The sequence below is a fragment of the Mastigoproctus giganteus genome, chromosome 5 (genome assembly GCF_048544385.1).
Source record: "Mastigoproctus giganteus isolate SK-2022 chromosome 5, ASM4854438v1, whole genome shotgun sequence".
In the NCBI taxonomy this organism is placed as follows: Eukaryota; Metazoa; Arthropoda; class Arachnida; order Uropygi; family Thelyphonidae; genus Mastigoproctus; species Mastigoproctus giganteus.
The window spans coordinates 71418618-71439557 of record NC_143579.1 but is presented as its reverse complement, the minus strand read 5'-3'; the positions used below and the strand labels follow the sequence as shown (position 1 = coordinate 71439557).

General features: G+C 35.6%; 1 protein-coding gene across 1 annotated transcript in view; it reads left to right on the top strand.

Moving 5' to 3' along the window:
* LOC150085479 (isocitrate dehydrogenase [NADP], mitochondrial-like) overlaps positions 1-20940 on the top strand; it is a 153196-nt gene that overhangs the window by 39037 nt on the left and 93219 nt on the right. The window contains exons 3-4 of the mRNA XM_090374064.1: positions 12707-12872; positions 19677-19837. Coding sequence (XP_090230190.1) covers positions 12707-12872; positions 19677-19837 — 327 coding nt within the window. The remainder of the gene's footprint in view (positions 1-12706; positions 12873-19676; positions 19838-20940) is intronic.

The following is a 20940-nucleotide window of genomic DNA, read 5'->3' as shown; positions in this document are numbered from 1 at the left end:
CTCTAGAATGCTGTCCCAGAGTGTTCCCCCACAAAAATTGCCCCGATAGTATCATACATGCTGAATGCCTATTTGCATTGCTTACCATAGAACATCTTCCTCTCTGAGCTGTGCTGACCATGCAAGTGAGCGTTAAAAAATGTTTCTTAATAGTAAAAAAAACTGTGGTTGTTGAAGAATATAAACAGCAGATATTGTTAGCAAAATTTGATAGAGAAGAAGAGGATATATGTTGATTGCTTTGAAATATCTTCCATTTCCATACAGATGGCAGTAATCAAAGTGATTTCAAGCTGTATCCATTGTGATGCCTTTTCCTAACAAAAAGAATTGTCAAATTAAAAGTGTCTTCCTATCAGTGCCAATGTTGGAAGGTGAATCTGGGGTTTCAATAGTGGGCATTTTCTATACATCTGAAACCTGTGCAAGGTTCATTTTGAAAACTGTGTGGCACTTATTTTTAATAATGCCCTTGTTATATTAGGCCAGAAAACTTAATTAGTGAGCATATTAAAAGAAGAGATTGAGTAAATGGTAATATGTAATAGACTATCTTTATTACCATATGATTAATATGTGTGTTGAAAAGCGGACTCCATGCCTTCCTCTGAAAATTTATAAATATTTGGTGGACAATTGCTGCTGTTATCTAGAAAGAATTGCTAACAGGAAAGACAGATCGAGATGGTTTCAATTAATACATACTACTGATGTGAAAAAAAGTTGTGAAATATGTGTACAAGTTGGCTGTCTTTAGGTTACTATTTAACTACACTGGTAAAACAGCAGCATCCTATAACCAGGCTATTTAAAGAAGAGGTTAGAAATGGTGGCTAAAGCTATGTCAGCACTTTTTCATAGTTGCCAAATTGAAAAGTACCATGAGCAATCACTAGTGAGTGGCATTAATGTCTGCATCCAGTTCAGAACTCAAAGTAAGTTTAGAAATAAGAAAAATTAATGAACTCCCAAAAAAGAACTTCAGAATCATAAATCAAGCAGTCCTAGACAATCCATGCACCCTGACAACTCTAGGCAGGTTATGTTCGTGTTCCTCTCTTCTGACTTGAACAAAACATTTTGCTTGTTTCTTTTGCAGCATATGTTTTGCAAGTGTTGCACAATCCAAACATAACTCTTCAATCAAATGTGCCTCATATCATATCCATTAACTGAAGTTGTTACTCTGCTATATGTTGAAGAGTGTGATGTATAAATTTGTTAGACTAGCATGTTAATCTTTTACTTCCATTTTGTAATTTTATTACCACAGCAGACAAAATCAGAGGGTTGATTCTGACTTAGTCATAGACTGCGGTGAGTCCAAAACAAGAGAAGATTCTGTTCATTTGTTTCGTCAGGAAGTACTTTATTACCACATGTGACTATATGCATAAGAATTCACAGAAAAATTATGTTCTTCATAAAAGGTTGCACAAATTTCATCAGTTGGCAGTGGATCATTTTCAAATTTGAAATTTTGTATAAAGTTCTAGCACTTCTTGGTTTCATTAAAGGTAAAGATATAAATAAACAGTTAATGTTTTGAAGTCACTTCTGTTAATTTTAGTGTGAGGACCTGCCAGAAGCTGTTAAGTATGAGAAAGAATTAATGTACAATGGTCCTCAGTTGGGAGACTGACAAGTACAGAAGGAAACTTGAAATATACAAAGTTAAAGGTTAAAGAAGGTTAAAATGCCCCATATTCAAACCCAGTTTAAAATTAGGAATGAATGAAATAGACAAATGGTCATGTGCTGATCAAAACTTAGGAGTTATAAAAGAATTAAATGATTTTGATATCTTAAGCAGTGTTCAGCATTCTGACTTACAAAGGTTAAAGAAGCAATGCAGGATCATCTAGACAGACTACAGTTACAGTTCAGATACAGCGTGGATTTTTTAAGGAGAAATCTTGCCTGACCAATTTTATTGGATGCTACGATGTGGTCACAAAGGAACTGGATGCAAAACATAATTCTGATATCATATACAGTAAACCCCCGCTATTTGCGGTTTCGTGTATTCGCGGTCGCTGATTTAATATAAAATGAAACCTAAAAAAATGTGAATTTTAAAGCACCGTGAACATTTTCCACCATAAAAAAACATGGGCGTGGCTAAAATCATCTTTCCCGGTCAAAACAGCCCTCAGTGGGAGAGGGGTGACAAAATCGCGAGTGTGGATGTTTCTCGCTAATCCTTGTTTAGTATGTGTTATGCGCTTGTCATGGAAGGTTTCGTCGTTTGCTTTTAATTTATATGCTTATAAACTGAATAAATTTATCAATTTATAAATTGATATGCTTACAAAAGTGATAAATCTACCGTTTTGCAGTGTAAAACAGACTTTTTCGAGTGGGTTAATGGAAGAAAGTGACTTTATTGTGGACAAGTTCTTTCTAACCCGTACAAAAATATGGCTACGAATAACAAGGGAAATGTGAAAAGATCAAAGAAGGTGATGACATTAGCGAATAAAATTGAGTTATTAGATAAAATTTCTAATGGTGAAAGTGTCTCCTCAGTGGCAAAACATTATAAAATCAATGAGTCAATGGTACGATCAATCAAGAAATCGGAAGAAAAAATCCGCCGTAGTGTCCGTGAAAACGCGCTAATTGCTTCAAAAATTTGCTCTGTAACTCGTGAAGTTAAATTAGAAAAAATGGAAAAGGCTTTAAATCTGTGGATAGAAGACCAAACTCAAAATAAAATTCCATTAAGTTCACTCATCATTCGTGAAAAGGCAAAACTCCTTTATCAACACTTTAGCGAAACTGGTGATAGCACTGGCGGGATAAGTTTTTTTGTTAGCAAAGCCGCTGGTTTGAAAGATTTGAAATTTCTAATAAATATTACATTTAATATTAAATTGTTTCTTATTTTCATTTCGATGCCATGTGCTTGCATTTCACTATGTGCTGTCTATACATAGTCATATTATGAAGGTACATATAATACATACATAGACAAAATTTTAGACTACTTTTTCTTATATATTTCATACTTTGGAACGGAACCCCTTTATTACTATGGGAGCCATAACTCAGTATTCGCGTTTTCGGTATTCGCAGCATTTCTCAGGAACATAACCCCTGCGAATGCTGTACTTGGATTTCTGGAAAGCTTTTGATACTGTTGCATATGGAAGACTGCTGTACAAATTGGAGCAGTATGGCATTAAAGGCAAGTTGCTGCAAAGGATAAAGGTATGGTTGAGTGGGAGACAGCAGAGAATGGTAATAAATGGACACTGCTGTTCGTGGACTAATGTTGTTACTGGAGGGGTCCATGTTGGGCACATTGTTGTTTTCTGTGTTTGTCAATGATGTTGAGGAAAGTATAATGGGCTTAATGTTCATGTTTGCAGATGATACAAAAGTTGTCAGGGTTGTTAGTGACAGTAAAGACAATATGCAGCTGCAACAGGATCTAATAAAGTTGGGCAGATGGGCTGAGAGGTGGCAACTGAAGTTTAACATTGAGAAATGCAAAATACTGCATATGGATAGCAGTAACCCCAGAGTAATGTACCAACTATGCAGTACTACACTCAGGGCAGTGGGGAATGAAAAAGACCTGGGAGTAATTGTGCCGTCTTATATGAAGTTTTCAGAGCAGTGCAGACAGACTGCCAGAGCAGCCATGGGATCTTGTCAATGATTTATAAGAACTTCTAAGGAGGTAATTAACTGTTGGTGTAAGGTGATGTTAAGCCACAACTTGAGTATTGCATGCAGGTCTGGAGGCCTCATTTTAGGAAGGATGTAGAGCTGCTGGAATGAATACAGAGTAGGGCAAAGAGATTAGTGAGGGGAACAAAGGGGTGCTTTTTCCAAGGAAAGCTTAAATTCTGCAAATTGCAGCATCTGGAGACTAGGCATCTGTAATGTGATCTGATTGAAGTATTTAGGGCTTTGAATGGGTTGAGCAAGCTCAATGCTGATGGAATTGTTCCTCTTGCTCAGATTATGCACTTGAGTGGGGGCATAAATTCGAATTCAAGAAAGACAGTCGCAGAATAAATGTGCGGAAATTTGCCTTTAGCCAGTGAATGGTTGATTGCTGAAACAAACTTCCATCTGTCGTTGTGGAAGTTAGCATTAGCATTAGTTGAGGGATATGATGCAAGAAAGCAAGCTTATCTATATAGCATCAGCCAAAAAAAAACTTCCCATTTCACCCATCCGTTCACTCCAAATGTTTGTCTAGTTCAGCCTTAAATTTATTTAAGCTGTCAACTTCCACAACAACAGATGGAAGCCAGTTCCAGCAATCAACTACCCACTGGCTAAAGGCAAACTTCTGCACATCTATTCTACAACTGTCTTTCCTCAATTTGAATCTATGCCCAGTCTCCAGATGTTGCAACTTGCAGAACTTAAGCCTCTCTTGGTATGAGCACTCCTTTGTTCCTCTCACCAATCTTGTTGCCCTTCTCTATACTCATTCTAGCAACTCTACATCCTTCCTAAAATGAGGCTTCAAGACTTGTACACAGTACTCAAGGTGTTGGGTGACCATTGCCTTATACGAGGGGATAATCGCCTCCATTACCTGCTCTGCAGCCTGTCTGCATTGCTCAGAGATATCTGACTGCACAAATAGCCCCAGGTCTTTTTCATTCTCCACCTTACTGAGTGTAGTACCACACGGTTGGCGCCTCCGTAGCCAGGTGGGCAGGAGCAGCAGTGCATAGCACACGCTTCTTGATTAGACCGGGGTTCGAGCCCGTGACCACCAAATACGAAGGATGCGGAAAGGTCAAGGAATGATCACCGCTTATTCCCGGAGCAATATGGCCTTAGTTGCTAATGCTCCTAAAAACCAAATAACAAACAAACCACACGGTTGATACATTTCTCATGGGTTACTGCTACTCATATGCAGTACTTTTAATTTGTTAATGCACCAAACCATGGTGGACTCCACTAATAACATTAGTCCATGTAGAGCAGTGTCCATTTATTACCATTCTGCTGTCTCCCACTCAACCATACCTTTTATCCATTGCAGCAACTTGCCCTTAATGCCATACTTCTCCAATTTGTACAGTAGTCTTCCATATCTCTAGTCCATGGGGACCTTCCCCAAAATCTAAGGATGCTCTTATAATTATGCCTAAGGGTTTGCGAACTTCCCTCGCTGCCTCCTTCGATATAACTGGATAGTTTCCATCCACCCCAGGTGTCTTTTTTTTTATGTTTAAATTCAACAATTTCTCTTCCACTCTGCTCTCTGTTATTACAAAATCATTTAGCTCCCTGTTAGAGTTCAGTAAACTTCTGTCCTCCTCTTCCTTAGAGAATTCCTCTTGTGTGAATGTAGATGCAGAATACTCATTTAGTTTGTCAGCTATCTGAGCAGGATCATCAACAGTCGAACCACCAACATCAAGTGGACTGATCTGATTCATACCCTTCCTTGTAGAATTTACACAAGTAAAGAAGTGTTTGTTGTTTTTCTTTGCATCCTTTGCCAAGGATTTCTCGTAATCAACCTTCGCTTACCTAACCTCCTTTGTGACTTGATTACAGACTAGCTTATATCTGCCATAGGCTTCTGTGTCACCTGATAATTTATATGCATCCCACATGTTTTTCTTCTCTACTGCGAGCCTCGTTAATTCATCTGACAGCCGTTTAGGTTTAAATCTTGAACAGTATTTCTTAGTTGGAATGAAAATCCTAGTAGCTTCCAAGATTAATTCCTTGAAGGCATCCCATTTGGAGGTCTCTGTTTTAAACATCATCAGTTGATCCCACTGTATGGAATTTAAAAACTGTCTGAGACCACTGTAAACAAAAACCCTTCCCTTTATCCTTGATGGTAGTTACATCTTTATGTAAATCCCACATCGAAACACTGTGATCACTGTCACCTGGATTTGCAGATAAAGGAACCTAGTGGTTCCTTTATCTGCAAATTGTTAATGCATGAATAATCACTGCTGATAATCAGATCAAAAGTATTACTTCCTCTGGTTGCCCCCTCAAACATGTTGCTGTAGAAAACAATCCTCCAATAAATCCACAAAAATCTTGTTAGCGTGCGAGTGACCAACCCACAAGTTCCAGTCAATATCTGGAAAGTTAAAATCCCCCATTACAGGACATTCTGATTTACTGGCCCACTCTGTTTCTCTGCAAAATTTTTCATTATACTTATCAGAGTCAGTAGGCCTATAACACACTCCTACTCTCATTTTCCCTTTCCCAGTTCTTCTGTCAAACCAAACTGACTCAACATTGCATTGTCCACCCATATCAACTGGATTCACTTCCTTAGATTTTATTTGTTTCTTAACTAACAGCATAACCCCTCCTCCCTTCCTACCCTGTCTGTCCTTTCTGTACATATTGTACCCATATTCCTGTTCTTCACTGCTTATATCTGTGTGACACCATGTCTCTGATATCCCAACAATATATGCCTTTTATGGCTTGATCAGCACTTCAAATTTATTTACTATACTTCTAGCTTTGGTGTACATGCACCTGTTCTTACTCTTAGTTACCCTAACACAGCCCATGTATTTACTTGTTCCATGATGACTCCCAGCAGCTCTTGAAATCCCCAGCAACCTGCTCTCCAGGCTGCTGGTCAATACAATAGAAGCAGTGCAAGGATGACTTTCACCTCTGCCTGCGGCTATTGTTAATTTTTGTCTGTGATTCTCCCAAGCTAGCAGTTTTCCGACCCACCTAACACTGCCTCGATAGCATCAGCACATTCTTACACCCAAAAAATTACCACAATAGGCTCGTCCGGGATTTGAACCCCATGACCTCAGTTTGAATGTAATTTGCATTACATTCAAAATGCAATGCTGTTCACGGCTGTTTGTATCCGGAATCCTCTGAGAGATTGGATGCAACAGGCGCCTGTTTTTTGTTCCTTGTTTTGTTTGCCTTATATCTATTTTATTGTATGGTTGGTTTATTGTGTCATTTTAGTGATATTTCAGACCTTTTTGGCTCAGCACAGTCAAGTGGCACCAGTCTAAATTTATTATTTGTTGACTTGTAATTTTGGCTATATTTGCTGTATATTTAATATTTTTCTAAATTTTTTTTCAACATATATTCCTACCACATATCTGTAGCATCAGCTATACACATAGCTTCTATATGTCACACGACATGTTATTGGATATCGCTTATGCAGCCACTTGTATTCATAGTCATTCTTTTCCTTTCCTTTCTTTCTCCGACCTTATTATTTTTACAGTTTTATTTATATATACAGGCATACCTCGAATAACGAATAGGATGTGTTCCACGAAATTACTTCATTAAGCGAAACTTCGTTTTCAGAGGTAAAAATACTATGGCCAGAATAGGGATACGTTCCTATGTAAAGAAAATGAAAAGCTTTTTTTTTTTTCGAACAAAGAAAAGTTTTATTAAATAAACGGTCAACTTACATACAAAGTGAAATCACATTTTAAAATATGAGTCTAAAGTTGATTGCTTATGCTTTTTTTCTCTTTCATTTAACAATTGCCTATACGGAGTTATTGCATTTAACACTGATCGCTTAACAATAACACTTCTTCCTAAATCAGGATCATTTTCACTAAAAAAATTTAAAACGTTTTCAATGTCATTTAAGCACCTTTTTAAATCTTTGGTTGTTAACACTTTTTCGGCAGGAACTCCTTTAACTTCGTCTTCATTATCTTTGTCTTCGTTGCTAACAAGGTTTTCTAAATCTTCCACTGAAAAACCATCATTTTCTGCATTCAATAAATTTCTAACATCCTCTTCATCGACATTTTCGAAACCTATTGATTGAGCCATCTGGATAACTTCATTTCTAATTTCTTGGATGTTATTTTCTTCTTCTAGTACAACTTCTGGCCATATTTTGCACCAAACTCCATTTAAGCATTTCTTAGTGACTTCTTTCCAAGAACTATCAATATTTTCAATTGCGTTTTTAATGGTGTAGTTTTTCCAAAAAGTTTTAACTGTCATTTCCTCTTTATCCTCTAGTTCAGTTAAACTGCTTAATGTTCGACGCAGATAATAAGCTTTAAATGATGCTATTACTCCCTCATCCAATGGTTGAATCAGGGAAGTTGTGTTTGCTGGAAGAAACAACTTTGACAGGAATGCATGTGTCCGTGTTAAGATCAGTAGGATGTCCCGGAGCATTGTCTAACAACAAAAGAGCTTTTTCTTCAAAGTTGTTTTTTTTTGACAATACCGTTTTACTTCAGGACAAAAGTGGTTAACAAACCAATCAGTAAATAACTCCTTGGTAACCCACGCTTTTCTATTTGCTTTCCATATTACAGGTAAATTTATTTTTATGTTACCTTTTAACGCCTTCGGATTTTCTGAATGGTAAACTAATAACAATTTTAATTTATAATCGCCAGAGGCATTTGATCCAAAGAGTAACATTAAACGGTCTTTGGCTGCTTTGAACCCAGCAGCTGATTTTTCTTCAATAGAAATGAAGCTTTTTGTTGGTAGCCATTTCCAGAACAAACCGCTTTCGTCAACATTGAACACCAAATTTGGAAAATTTTCACATTCAATTATTTCCTTTAGTTTTTCTGGAAACTTATTTGCAGCTTCTCCTGTTAATTTTACACTATGAATCCTGGACCGTTTTTTAAATTTCTCGAACCAACCACGAGAAGCCCCAAAGGTTTCCGTAATTTCTTCAGTTTGTTTAGATTTCAGGTGATTAAACTGGAATATTTTTTTTTTTTTGTTAAATGGGCCTTGAAATTGCCGACTTCGTTATATCGAAGCTTCGTTATCAGAGGTAACGTTAACCGAGGTATGCCTGTATATATATATATATATGTATGTATGCAGTTAGACCTCTCTTTGACGAACTTCCATATAGCGAATTTTTTTTTATTTCCCCTTTGTCATTACATTGAAAATAGGTTCCGTATAACAAAGAAAATTTCCATACAACAAACTAATTTCAAGAGACCTGGGTCACTGCCACCTAATTCTTAATGTGGCTGTGCCTGGGTACACATTGTTTAAACCTCTGGTCTTTAGGCAAAAGCTGATGCTGTAGAAAGCAGGATTTAAGAGCTAAAAGGGTTAAGAATTAGAGCTAAAACATCCCATAATTTAGTGGTGCTCATAAAACCTATACAACCACCTCTACTGTTTTGAGAAGTCATGCTGGTCAACTGCTATGTGTCCACAACCATTGACAAAGATTAAGGCATATTCCTGACGTGGACATTGGCTCTGGTCAACTTGTTTTCTACTGTAAGTACCCTATTAGAGAATTGGGAGAAAGTGATTTTCCTTTATCACAGAAATCTATCCGTTGTTTCACAGAAATGAATCAAGCACACTTTCACTAAATTTCACCTGTTTCTGTTTAATGGTAGGTATGAGTGGTCCCTAAATCAGTTTTGTTTTAGCTGCTGTGCAAGTAATCCTACAATGTCTAAGAGGAATGCAATAGAAAAAAGTAGATGTACTTAATAGTGTAGATTGGGGGGGTTAAGAAAAAAAAAAAAAAAGACATCGCTTTAAAATTTGGTATCCCTGCCAGTAGCGTGCCAACCATTCTGAAAAACCATGTTTTGAATCTCAGACTGTTCAAGGAAACGAGACCCATTCAGAAGTGTGCAAAATTATGCCTGTATGAAGATGTAGATGAAGTCGTTTTTAAGTGAGTAAAGTTGATTCGATACCAAAACACGCTTATGTCAGGACCATTAATAAATGGAGTACGCGGCTATTCTGGAGTATAAAACATTCCAAGCCAGTTATGGTTGGTTGGACAAATTTAAAAACTCGAAAAAGTTATTTCTGGTGAAAGTGGAGTTGTAATCGAAAAAGACTGTTGCCATTAGAAAGAAACAGTTTTGAAAAAAGTTATAGACTATGAGCCCAAAGACATTTGATGTTGATGAAATAGGTCTATTTTTTAAATGTTTGCCAAAAAAAAACTACTTTTACAGATGATAAATGTTTAGATGGTGAAAATAGTAAGGAGAGAATTACAGATTTGGTCGGTGCAAATATGGCTGGTAATGGAAAACTGAAACTTTTGGTAATAGGCAAAAGTAAACAACCCTGATGTTTTGAAGATATAAAGTCCTTTGAGTTAGACTACAACTACAACAAAAAATCTTGGATGACAAGTGAAATTTTTAAACAGTGGATTTTAAATTTCAATAGAAAGATGACGAAAGAAAACAGAAAAATCACGTTGATAGTCAACAACTGCCCTGCCCATCTTCACTCGGTAATTTTGAAACTTACAAGTGTGAAGCCTGTTTTCTTCCCTCCAAATACTTTGTCTAAACTGCAGCCAATGGACAAGGGCATTATCAAGAATTCGAAAATGCGCTACCAGAGGTGCACACTAAAAAAATTATACTGAGAATAGAAACTAACCAACCTATAGATTCTGTTATAGATTTTCGAATGTGAATATCAGAGTTGCCGAAAGTGTGGAGTCAAGATGTGACAGAAATGAAGATTAAGAATTGTTTTGCGAAAGCAGGTTTTGCTAAAATGCCGGTTAACAGCAACGAGAGGATGAACTACTACAAGATATTGAGCAATCTTTGGAAGAACTCCAAGTGAAAGGTTTGATCAGTGGAGAAATTATTCTTGACAAATTTTTAGGAGTTGATAATGATGTCTTGATTGAAAGCTGAATATCCAAGTGAATCCAACATTTTGGAGAGTATTCAAAGAACTAGTGACGATATCAGTGTGAGTTGGATGAAAATGAGGGCAACGAAGGCAAAGAGGGTAATATTAAACCTTCCAAACATGAAATGTTGGCAACATTTGAAACATTGCGTCGAGACCTTCAGTGTGAAGAAAATGTGCCAGAAAATATATTTGAGTGTTTAAACAAATGCGAACGTTTTTATGAAACAGTAAAATCCTGTGTACAACAAAAAATAACCAAATATTTTAAGAAATAATTCTTAAAAGGATACTAATATAATGTGCACATCATGTACATAGTCATTTCTTAATATGTGTGTATTAATAAATTAATTGTTTTAAAATGTTAGAAAATTTATTTATCCGCACTTATTTCTGATTTATTTCCCATCTTTTACTATGTTTCTCAATGTTGAGCAGTATGACCTTTTCAACAATGAAAAATACTACAGTGGTTTTCATTGCTGAAAAGGTAATATTTTTTATAACAAAATTCTGTGTAACGAATTTTTTCAAACAAACAATCGATTTCTTATATAAAGGTCCAACTGTATGTATTGCACAGTGAGTTCTTAAGACTTTGAACCTATCATCCAGGTAGCTGCATCAGAATATTCAAGCATTCAGCTTCTAGAAAAAGTTCTCATAATATTATTAAGTGATAAATACATTAATGATTCAGTAGGTAGCAAATACATTAATGATTCAATAGGTAGCATGTTGGTGACATGCAATTCACAGTTTTTGTTGTTAGAACTTTTACAGTACAATGTTTTGGTGCATTATAAAATATTCTTGCTCTGAAATTTTGTAAGAATACTGTGCACCCCCTTCCCCTTGGATGTTTTACAACCCCCCCATTAAGAAACGTTACGATATGGTGTGAGGATGACTGAAAGTAACAAAGTAGTCTACTTTGCATATAGAGTAACTCTTAGCTTGCATACAATTTAAAAATAGAATAGGGAAAGAAACGTTTTGCTTCTGCTACATAGCTTATCAGTTTTCATTGAATTCTCAGCTTCTAAGTTTACTTATGTGGACTGGTATTCGTGAAACTGAAAGAAAAAGAACTGGAAGATGTTTAAATTAAGAATATTTTCTAACTTGATATTTAACTGCTTCATGGATTATCCTGAGATATCTCGTTTTTAGTTTTAAAAGTTATTTGGAACTACACGAAATATCTTGGGATACAATAATACCCAAAGCAAACAATAATACCTCCAAATTTAGGACTGAAACGTATTTTCTCTGGAATTTATCTGGCTAATTTTGCATTTGGCAGGTAAATCCCAAGTTTTCTCAATATTTTCTTGCCCCTGGCAGAAAACGACGGGCTTTAGTTTTACTTATATTGTACAGCAATAGAACAGTAGCATGCGTTCCTGTGCTGCCAGTAAGCAAAATATAATTTTCCATTCTAAATGCAGAATACTGAACCCACGAAAAAAATCTACAAAAACAATATCAAAAAATATTTCGCCGCCCTCTTGAACTGCAGCCCGTAAGCGACGCTTACCTCGCCTGTCCACTTGTGGCGGCCGTGTGGCAGGAGGTTACTGCTTGTGCGTTTCACTTGATTTTTAAAATTTATTTATATAATGAGTAATGAAGATTTTTTTCTGTGGCTTTCTTTTAGCTCAAGCGCTAATTTATTAAAAAAAAATCTGTATCATTTGCACACCTTTTGGCGTACATGAGATAACTTGGGATAGCCCAAATGGGTTAATTACTCCCATGTATTTTCTACGAAAAAATTAATAAAAAATACAAAAAACTATACAGTGAGTATTCGCATGATGCATACTTTTAATCTGTAAAATAAAAAAAATCGATCCATTACAGCACATTTTCCGGGGAAAAAATGTTCCAGGAAGGGGTTAATCTTTAAATTATAATTATTTTAGTAAGTTATTCTGCCGTTTTATACTTTCTAAATTGCATATTTATTATTACCTTTTAAGAGTACATGAAATAAGCGATATATATATTATGTCTTTAATTTTTTTTTTTTTTTTTTCAGTTGCTGTTTCCATATCTAAAAGTAGAATGTCTTTATTATGACCTTGGTCTTCCTCACAGAGATCAGACAGATGACCAAGTTACTTTAGATGCAGCCTTTGCCATTAAAAAGCATAATGTTGGTATAAAATGTGCTACAATTACTCCAGATGAAGCTCGAGTTGAAGGTATGATACCAAGTGATCTCTGAAAGCAGATATATATACTTCAGTATGATATTACCAAATAATATGAAATTGCAATAATGCTTTTGTTCATTTTTCCAAATGTTTATTTCAATCACTATTTGCTAATGTCAGGCTTTTATTCTTATCTTATGTAAGGAAAATGTTTCCAGTCGTCAGAAGAACTCGTCAAGACATCAGATGTGATTTTTAAACGCATGTCAAAAAATGGCTTCCACCATTTTTAAAGAATGGCAGAAACATTGGCATAAGTGCATTTCATCAAACGGGACTACTTTAAAAAGGACCATCAAAATATAGACGGTTAATAAAGATACATCGTGGGGGGAAAAATTATGGTCATTCTTTATTGAACAGCCCTCCTATATTTGGTAATAAAGAGTTTCTCTATGTTTTTGTGAAAACTCAGTGTTTTTTGTTTCCCAAAAAAAAATAATAAAACTATCTTATCACTGGATTTAAAATTTTGCTAATTTCTGCTTATTTTAACAAATCGGCTGCCATTTGTGCTGAAGCAGTCTACATTATGAAATAGGCATGGGTATATTCTCATACCCATTAGTAAATAAACGGTCTGTGGCACATTGCCCATGAAAGACAAAACATTTAATTTATACATGGAACATGAGACATCATTAATTAAATTAAATTAATTATGTCTCATTCCATTAATATATTCACTCAGAGACACCTTATTCCAGTAAACTCTGTAAATAATTGATTAACATGAAACAGAAGTAAGCTTATTGTGCCTAAATGCCAACATATCATTTGATTGTTTGATTGTAAGCAATCAAATCAAATTCTGGAGTAAGTTAACTTTCAGATGTTTTGATAAGAAAATGAAAAGAAACATGAAGTTCCTAATTTCTATTTTTTGCAGCTGTGTGTGTGTGTGTGTGTGTGTGTGTGTGTGTGTGTGTGTGTGTGTGTGTGTGTGTGTGTGTGTGTGTGTGTGTGTGTGTGTGTGTGTGTGTGTGTTCCCTTTCTGGGGTGGGTAACTTAATCCCCTTCAAAATAGTCTTTCTGAGACAATGCACTTGGCCCAATGATTTTCTCATCCTTGGAAGCACTTCCGGGTTTGTACATCATAAAATCAGTGCCCTTTCTCAGTGTTTTTTTTTTTTTTTTTAGCCATATCTCCTAAATGCAGGACTTGAGCTAATTCCATATTTGGCCAAAAACACTGCACTTGTAGCAGTGACTATAACAATGCATTATTGTATTGAAGCAACCATCCTTTGTAAATCTATTTCTCCCTCTGGAGCATATTTATCCCAAAATCCACACTTAACACGATTTCATCATTTGTTGAAATTAAGAATTGTCCAGATCACGGATCACTTTACAGGTTCCCTTCCCTCTCTGAAACAACAGTGCCAGTCGAAATGTTTGCCCCTGTTGAGAAGTTCTGATATACTATGTTAAGTTCAAATGTTTCGCTTTGGTTGTTTTAATTTTAAAGTAAAATTTAACACAAATGTTACTTGAATTCTGACATAAATACAAGACTTGAAAATGTGTATTTTTTATCAGCTGACAATAACAGACTGCCACAAATGAGTGGACAGCTTACCGCATGGAGGTAAAGATGAGACACGACTAATAATAATGATAATAAATTCCATTTATTAGCTCTGATCATTACAAGCTTGCCCAGGGACAACTAATGGAATAGTTATAAGGGCTTACATTATATGAGAACAAAATTTTGGAATAAAGTACAACTCATAGGAAAACAAATAAATTAACGACACATGAAGTGGCTAAATACATAATATTGCAGATGTTAACATTGCTGATGCAATCAATATAGTTCCTGAGCACATAAAGCTGGATTTTGGTATATGGAGCCAGTTGCTGTTGAGTCAGACGACAAGATCATTTGTTCATTGCTGTAGCATTATGGCCTTTGGAAGTAGTGATTCCAGTGGTTCTTCTTCAGCTCTAGGATTGTAGATTTGAATTTGAGATTTTCATAGAGCAATGTACATTGATGGTTTGCAATGCAGCAGATTCTGGCCCAGCAAGGTTTGTCAGTAAAAATGCTAGGCTTAGTGCTACCATGTGGGACAAAGCAATTAGGCTTAGAAGTTTGGGGATGAGCATTCCTTTATATTTCAAAACAGTACTTACATCATTTCACCGTCGACTTACAGGAATATAAGCACCATCAGGGCTGCACACTTCCATATATTTAACTATTAACATCAATCGCGTAGCCATGTGAAAACTGAAAAAATTAACACTATGGGATGGGTCACAGCACAAAAAAAAGGCAGCTATAACAAACTAGCGCCATCTGGAATCAAAGAACACTACAGTAAAGCAATATATTTATTGCTTTTTTGTAGTGTGCTTTGTCTCAATTCAACAGCAAAAATAATCCAGATACTTATTGAAAGATCTCATGTGTTAACATTCTCTGAATACATAAATTGTGTAAATCCATTAGGGCGCCTCCGTAGCCAGGTGGGAAGGAGCAGCAGTGCGTAACATACGTTTCTTGATTAGACCGGGGTTCGAGCCCGTCACCACCAAATACGGAGGATGCGGAAAGGTCAGGGAATGACCACCGCATATCCTGGAGCAATATGGCCTTAGTTGCTAATGCTCCTAAAAACCAAATAACAGTGCGTAAATCCATTAAATTGTATTATCATCCTCTTTATATATGATAACTGCCTTGTCACCTGCCTGCTGCACTACAACACTTGCATTAATTCTGAATTTATTAATAATACTCAGCTCCCGTAGGCGCCTCCGTAGCCAGGTGGGAAGGAGCAGCAGTGCGAACCACACGCTTCTTGATTAGACCAGGGTTCGAGCCCGTCACCACCAAATATGGAGGATGCGGAAAGGTCAGGGAATGACCACCGCATATTCCGGAGCAATATGGCCTTAGTTGCTAATGCTCCTAAAAACCAAACAACAACAACAGCTCCCGTAGATAACAGATTTTTTTTTTTTTTTTTAATAATAAAAATTCACCTCTAGATACTATAATCAGGAAGTTTTTGCAGTTTAATTTATTTTTATATCACAATGCTTTAGTGGATAAAAAAAATTTTTATTACAAAATTAAAACCTTTTAATTTAAGAAAAGAACACAATTCTGTTATATTTTTCTCTCTTTACTGTCTGGGATACTGTTGGCCCTGAATTGGCATAGCTTGAGCTTATGCTTAGTTTAGAAATGACTGCATTTTCATCTTAATGGTATTAGTATCAGTTACTAATACCATTTTTAATCTAATAGATCACCCAAGGTGAACCCACCATCAATTATTATTAATAACTTGATAAATAATCAGTTATGTATATACCAGTTATTAATTATAATTAATGTGTTTACTCATTAATTATTATTATAAAACATGAATGAAACATTCCAAAACATGGCTGAAAGATGGATCGATGTTGAAAGTTTTACAAATTCAGTTTTGTTGTTCACCTCTGCTGAATGTGTAACGTTAGACCTTATCAGCTGGTAATATTAACTCAAATATACAATTATGTGTATCATTACTTAATTAATACCTAAAAAGTCAATTAATTATCATTTATATAATTGTATTTTTCTTCTCTTCCTTGTATGGCTAAGTGGCCTGTGTGCTCATGTCCGAAGATATGCTTTGCCACTTGGTCTGCCATCTTGCAGTGTCCAACTTGGCATGAACAACTTGGACCTTTGTGACTTGCATAGTAAGCTTTCCCCTACTCTTATTTATGCTTGGTGTGCATCAATGTCTATTACTTAAGCTTGCTCAGACTTTAATCTAATATCTGTTTTAACTACTTCTTATGTCATTTTAGTCCTAGTAAGCATTTTTCCTTTCTTTTTGTTGATTAGTCCTTTCATCTTTGCAGGCTGTATACTAGGGCACAAGTTGTAACGCTATTAGTTATTGCAGTTGCTGCACAGTATTTATATAATGCACAGAGAGTTAACCCATATGGTGCTAAGTGTGGGCTAGCTAATTTACATGTTGTGTGCCCTGAAAAACCCAGAATAGCTCTTAGGGGGGAACCCCATTGCCTCTGCCTGAGATCAGCTGACTGCAGCCTCAATCGAAGAGGCCATTAAGAATTCCTCCAGTCACTGATGGGGTCTGAGTCCGAATGAGCGATATTGCAAAACTACTGTATTGTCCGAAACAACAGTAGTTATTGCCCCTTGCCTTTGGAATGATGTAGTACTATTGTATGACAACTTAGAAAACAGCTTTGGGGTCATCGCATACATGAAAACTAAACAAGTTTTTGACTTTATTCCTTTTGTAATGGGTTTTATTTATAAGTAAAATTGAGGGGGGAATAAAATTCCAAAAAAATTTCTGACCAGTTTTCATATCCTGAGAATTGATTTAGCTTCCAGTGAAATTAACTTGCCATTTACTTTTGAAGAGAAGACAATATCTTAACTTTTATCATTATAATAAACAAATCTCAGAGTCAGACTTTCAACAAAGTTGCTGTTTTTGTTCATGAACAACTTCACTTAGCAGTTTCCAGGTCTAGATAATTTTTGTGCAATAATTGTAATTTTTTTAAAGGCCTGTATATCATACATGTAAAAAATTATCAAATTACATTTTTACCTGTCTATCCAATTGACACCTTAGCTAGCAGCAAAGGGAGCTTTTCATAATTACTTTGATATTAATCTTTACTTCTCTGAAATAGTTTTGGTGAAATATTCATCACAGGTATTCTAATTTTGTTATAAATCATAAATTATTACCATTTGTGGACACGCCTGAAATATAAAGCACTGCATACATTAACTTGTATTAAAGGACAGCTGGCAAAAATGCCCATGACTGTCTCAATGAGAAAAATTCAGTGTTCACAATGTATATAGCATAGCACAATGGAAAAAATGCTATAATCATGTGAAAAAAATCGTGGTTAAACTGACTCTGATACCAACATTGATTGAAAAGAACCAGAAAATGAATTCCAATCGTAATAAAAGTAAGTGCACTTATTGCTTTTCCTAGGTGACTTTTTAAGCCTGGCTTTCTCATATCAATTTACCTTTATTAATACTGATGGAACAGTAAACCTCTCTTGTTATTGTGGCGCCTCCGTAGCCAGGTGGGAAGGAGCAGCAGTGCGTAGCACACGCTTCTTGATTAGACCGGGGTTCAAGCCCGTCACCACCAAATACGGAGGATGCAGAAAGGTCAGAAAATGACCACCGCATATCCCAGAGCAAAATGGCCATAGTTGCTAATGCTCCTAAAAACCAAATAACAACAACATCTTGTTATTGTCCACACACACATGCACTTATGCACACACACACACACACACACACACACACACACACACACACACACACACACACACACACACACACACAAAATAAAGCTGTCACTGCTTTAGACAATAAGATACCGGGCAATTTTAGGCAACATTTTCCAGGGAAATGGTCTCTCTTATGATATGTAAATTTAAGGAAGGGTTGCACCAGATATCTGAATCAAAGTAGGTCACTTTTTTAAGCCTAGCTCTCTGGTATCAATTTTCCTTTATTAATACTAATGGAACAGGGAACCTTTGTTGCTATTAGCAAAATACATCATCAATAAAATGCCATGTGTTGCTTGGCCGTCTGTCTGCACTGTTGAGAAAATTTGTCAGGTGTACAATTATTTCTGAAAATTTTTCATTATCTTTCATTATCTTAAATTTTTCATAACCTTAAGCTTCTCACTTTCCAAGAAATATGATAATCTAATACAGTGGATTCCGGTTATTTGGAACAAATCTTAAAGACAGACCTCAATCAAGAAAACAGTTAGGGTTTACTTTGCTTTAATTGGGACAACATGCTGTTTAATTGGGGCAGGAGACTGCAGCACTGGAGAATACCCTACGATTGTCTCCGACCGTACCTCGTGGTTCGGTCAGATTCCTGGAGATCGCAACCATAAAACAATAAAAACAATTAGCGGTCACCTGTTTATTGGGCTTTTCTGTTAGTGCAATCTATCATAAATGGATAGTAAACTCGATCTTATTGAACTTGCGATGGTACCGACAACTGGAAATCTGTGGATTATTATGGTGAAATGTGTTTACACTTCCATGAAATCTTCAATCATATAAAAAATTTAATTTTCAGAATCTTCTCTTCATTCCTATTTTTAAAGCTTGTAACTTGTATTGTGTTACTTGCAATTTGTGTGTGCCGTGTTCTTGGTTATTGATTGCTTATCTTTTTACTGTTTTAAATTTTAGCCCCCGCCCACAAATGTCAGTGAAGAGAAATGTCAACTAGTTAGTATGTACATATTATAGTACGTATTAATTATTCCGATTTTCACATATCATTTAATTTTTTAATTGGTAAGGTAATAAAGGATAAATTTGTGCTTAATATATCTTTACTTTTATAGCCTGTGGCTGTATTCCCTAATTTCACTAATTAGAATCGCTGTTTAATAGAATTAAAATTCAATTCACAAACGTGATCACAATGACCTGCGCTTACCACGCATTGTATAGTGAATGGTACTTTACTATGGTGAGTCCCTAATGTGGTTTGATTGTACAGTGAACCAATTGTAAAGTGGGGGGGGTCCATTGTATTTTTAACTATTTACGTGAAACTTCGCATAATTAGGGCACATCGGGCCAAAATTCACTAGTCCCGATGTGTCCAAAATAACTGGAATCAACTGTATTAGTAATTACACAAATATAGACTTTACATTTATTCTTCATTTTAAATTCATTTTGTTGTTATTAATTGTATGTTACCTTTAACCCATTTAGAATTCAAACTGAAAAAAATGTGGCCCAGCCCAAATGGAACAATCAGAAATATCCTTGGTGGAACAGTTTTCAGAGAGCCAATAATATGCAAAAATATTCCACGCTTAGTTCCAGGATGGACAAAACCAATTGTGATAGGAAGACATGCTCATGGTGATCAGGTAAGCTAAATAGTGAACTGTTACTTGTATTGCTAAAAGTGCTGTTGAATTAGTGAAGGTACATTATAGTTAGACATTTTATACGTGCACACACACACACATTTTAGTTATTTAGGTTTTTTATTATTATTTTATTATTTATCTACAATTGTAATTAATACTTTGTCAAATATCTAAGATAATGTATATCACTTTTACAATAATGCAAGTATTTTTAAATGTTTCGTATTTTATAACACCATACTTTAATTACTCCTACTGTCAACTTACCTTTCATACAAGTGTTTTTCCGTTAACTCTTTTTATAAACTGCATCCAGGTATTTTTATTGACTCGGATCCACTGAATTGATAATGTCTGAAATCAAGATAATATTTTAACATTTTTGGATAATGAAAATTTTTTAGCATTCTTTGCCCAGGGGCAGGGACGATCCATCTTGCTATTAAATTTGTGTGTTCTGTATTGCTGAATAGCCCCCCCCCCCTCTCTCTCTCTCTCTCTCTCTCTCTCTCTCTCTCTCTCTCATACACACACACAAGTGTATCATTTATTGGTAGCTATGAATATACAAAGAAGAACATATTGGTATATTCATAGCCACCAATTCTCAAGGTTTATGAAAAGAAAAATATGGGGAAAAAATAACTTATGTTTATTACTATAATTAATACCACTCTTATACCACATGAAATTAATAATATAGTTTATTAAGCTATTCGCCTAAACTACTATACATTAAGGTAATGTTTCAGGTATCTTACTCTTACCGATACCCATCATCAGACCATGCTGTTGGTGGAACAAAAAATAGAAAGGGTTACAATTTTGAATGTAATTGTAATATTGATACAGTAGACTTTCAGAATAACTGCACCTTCGGGATTCAAGGTGTCATTGTTTTGATTTTTCTGTTATTGAGAAAGTTTTGTTATTTAATGCAGAAATAATGAGGCTAAATAAGAAATAGAGAGATTAAGAATGCAATTTAAGTGAGAATGCTTCAAGACAATGCTCCAGTTAACACTTCTGAAATTGCAACAAGCGGTCGCTTGTGCAACAACACAAGCGGCCACTTGTGGATATGAACTACTGCCCCAGCG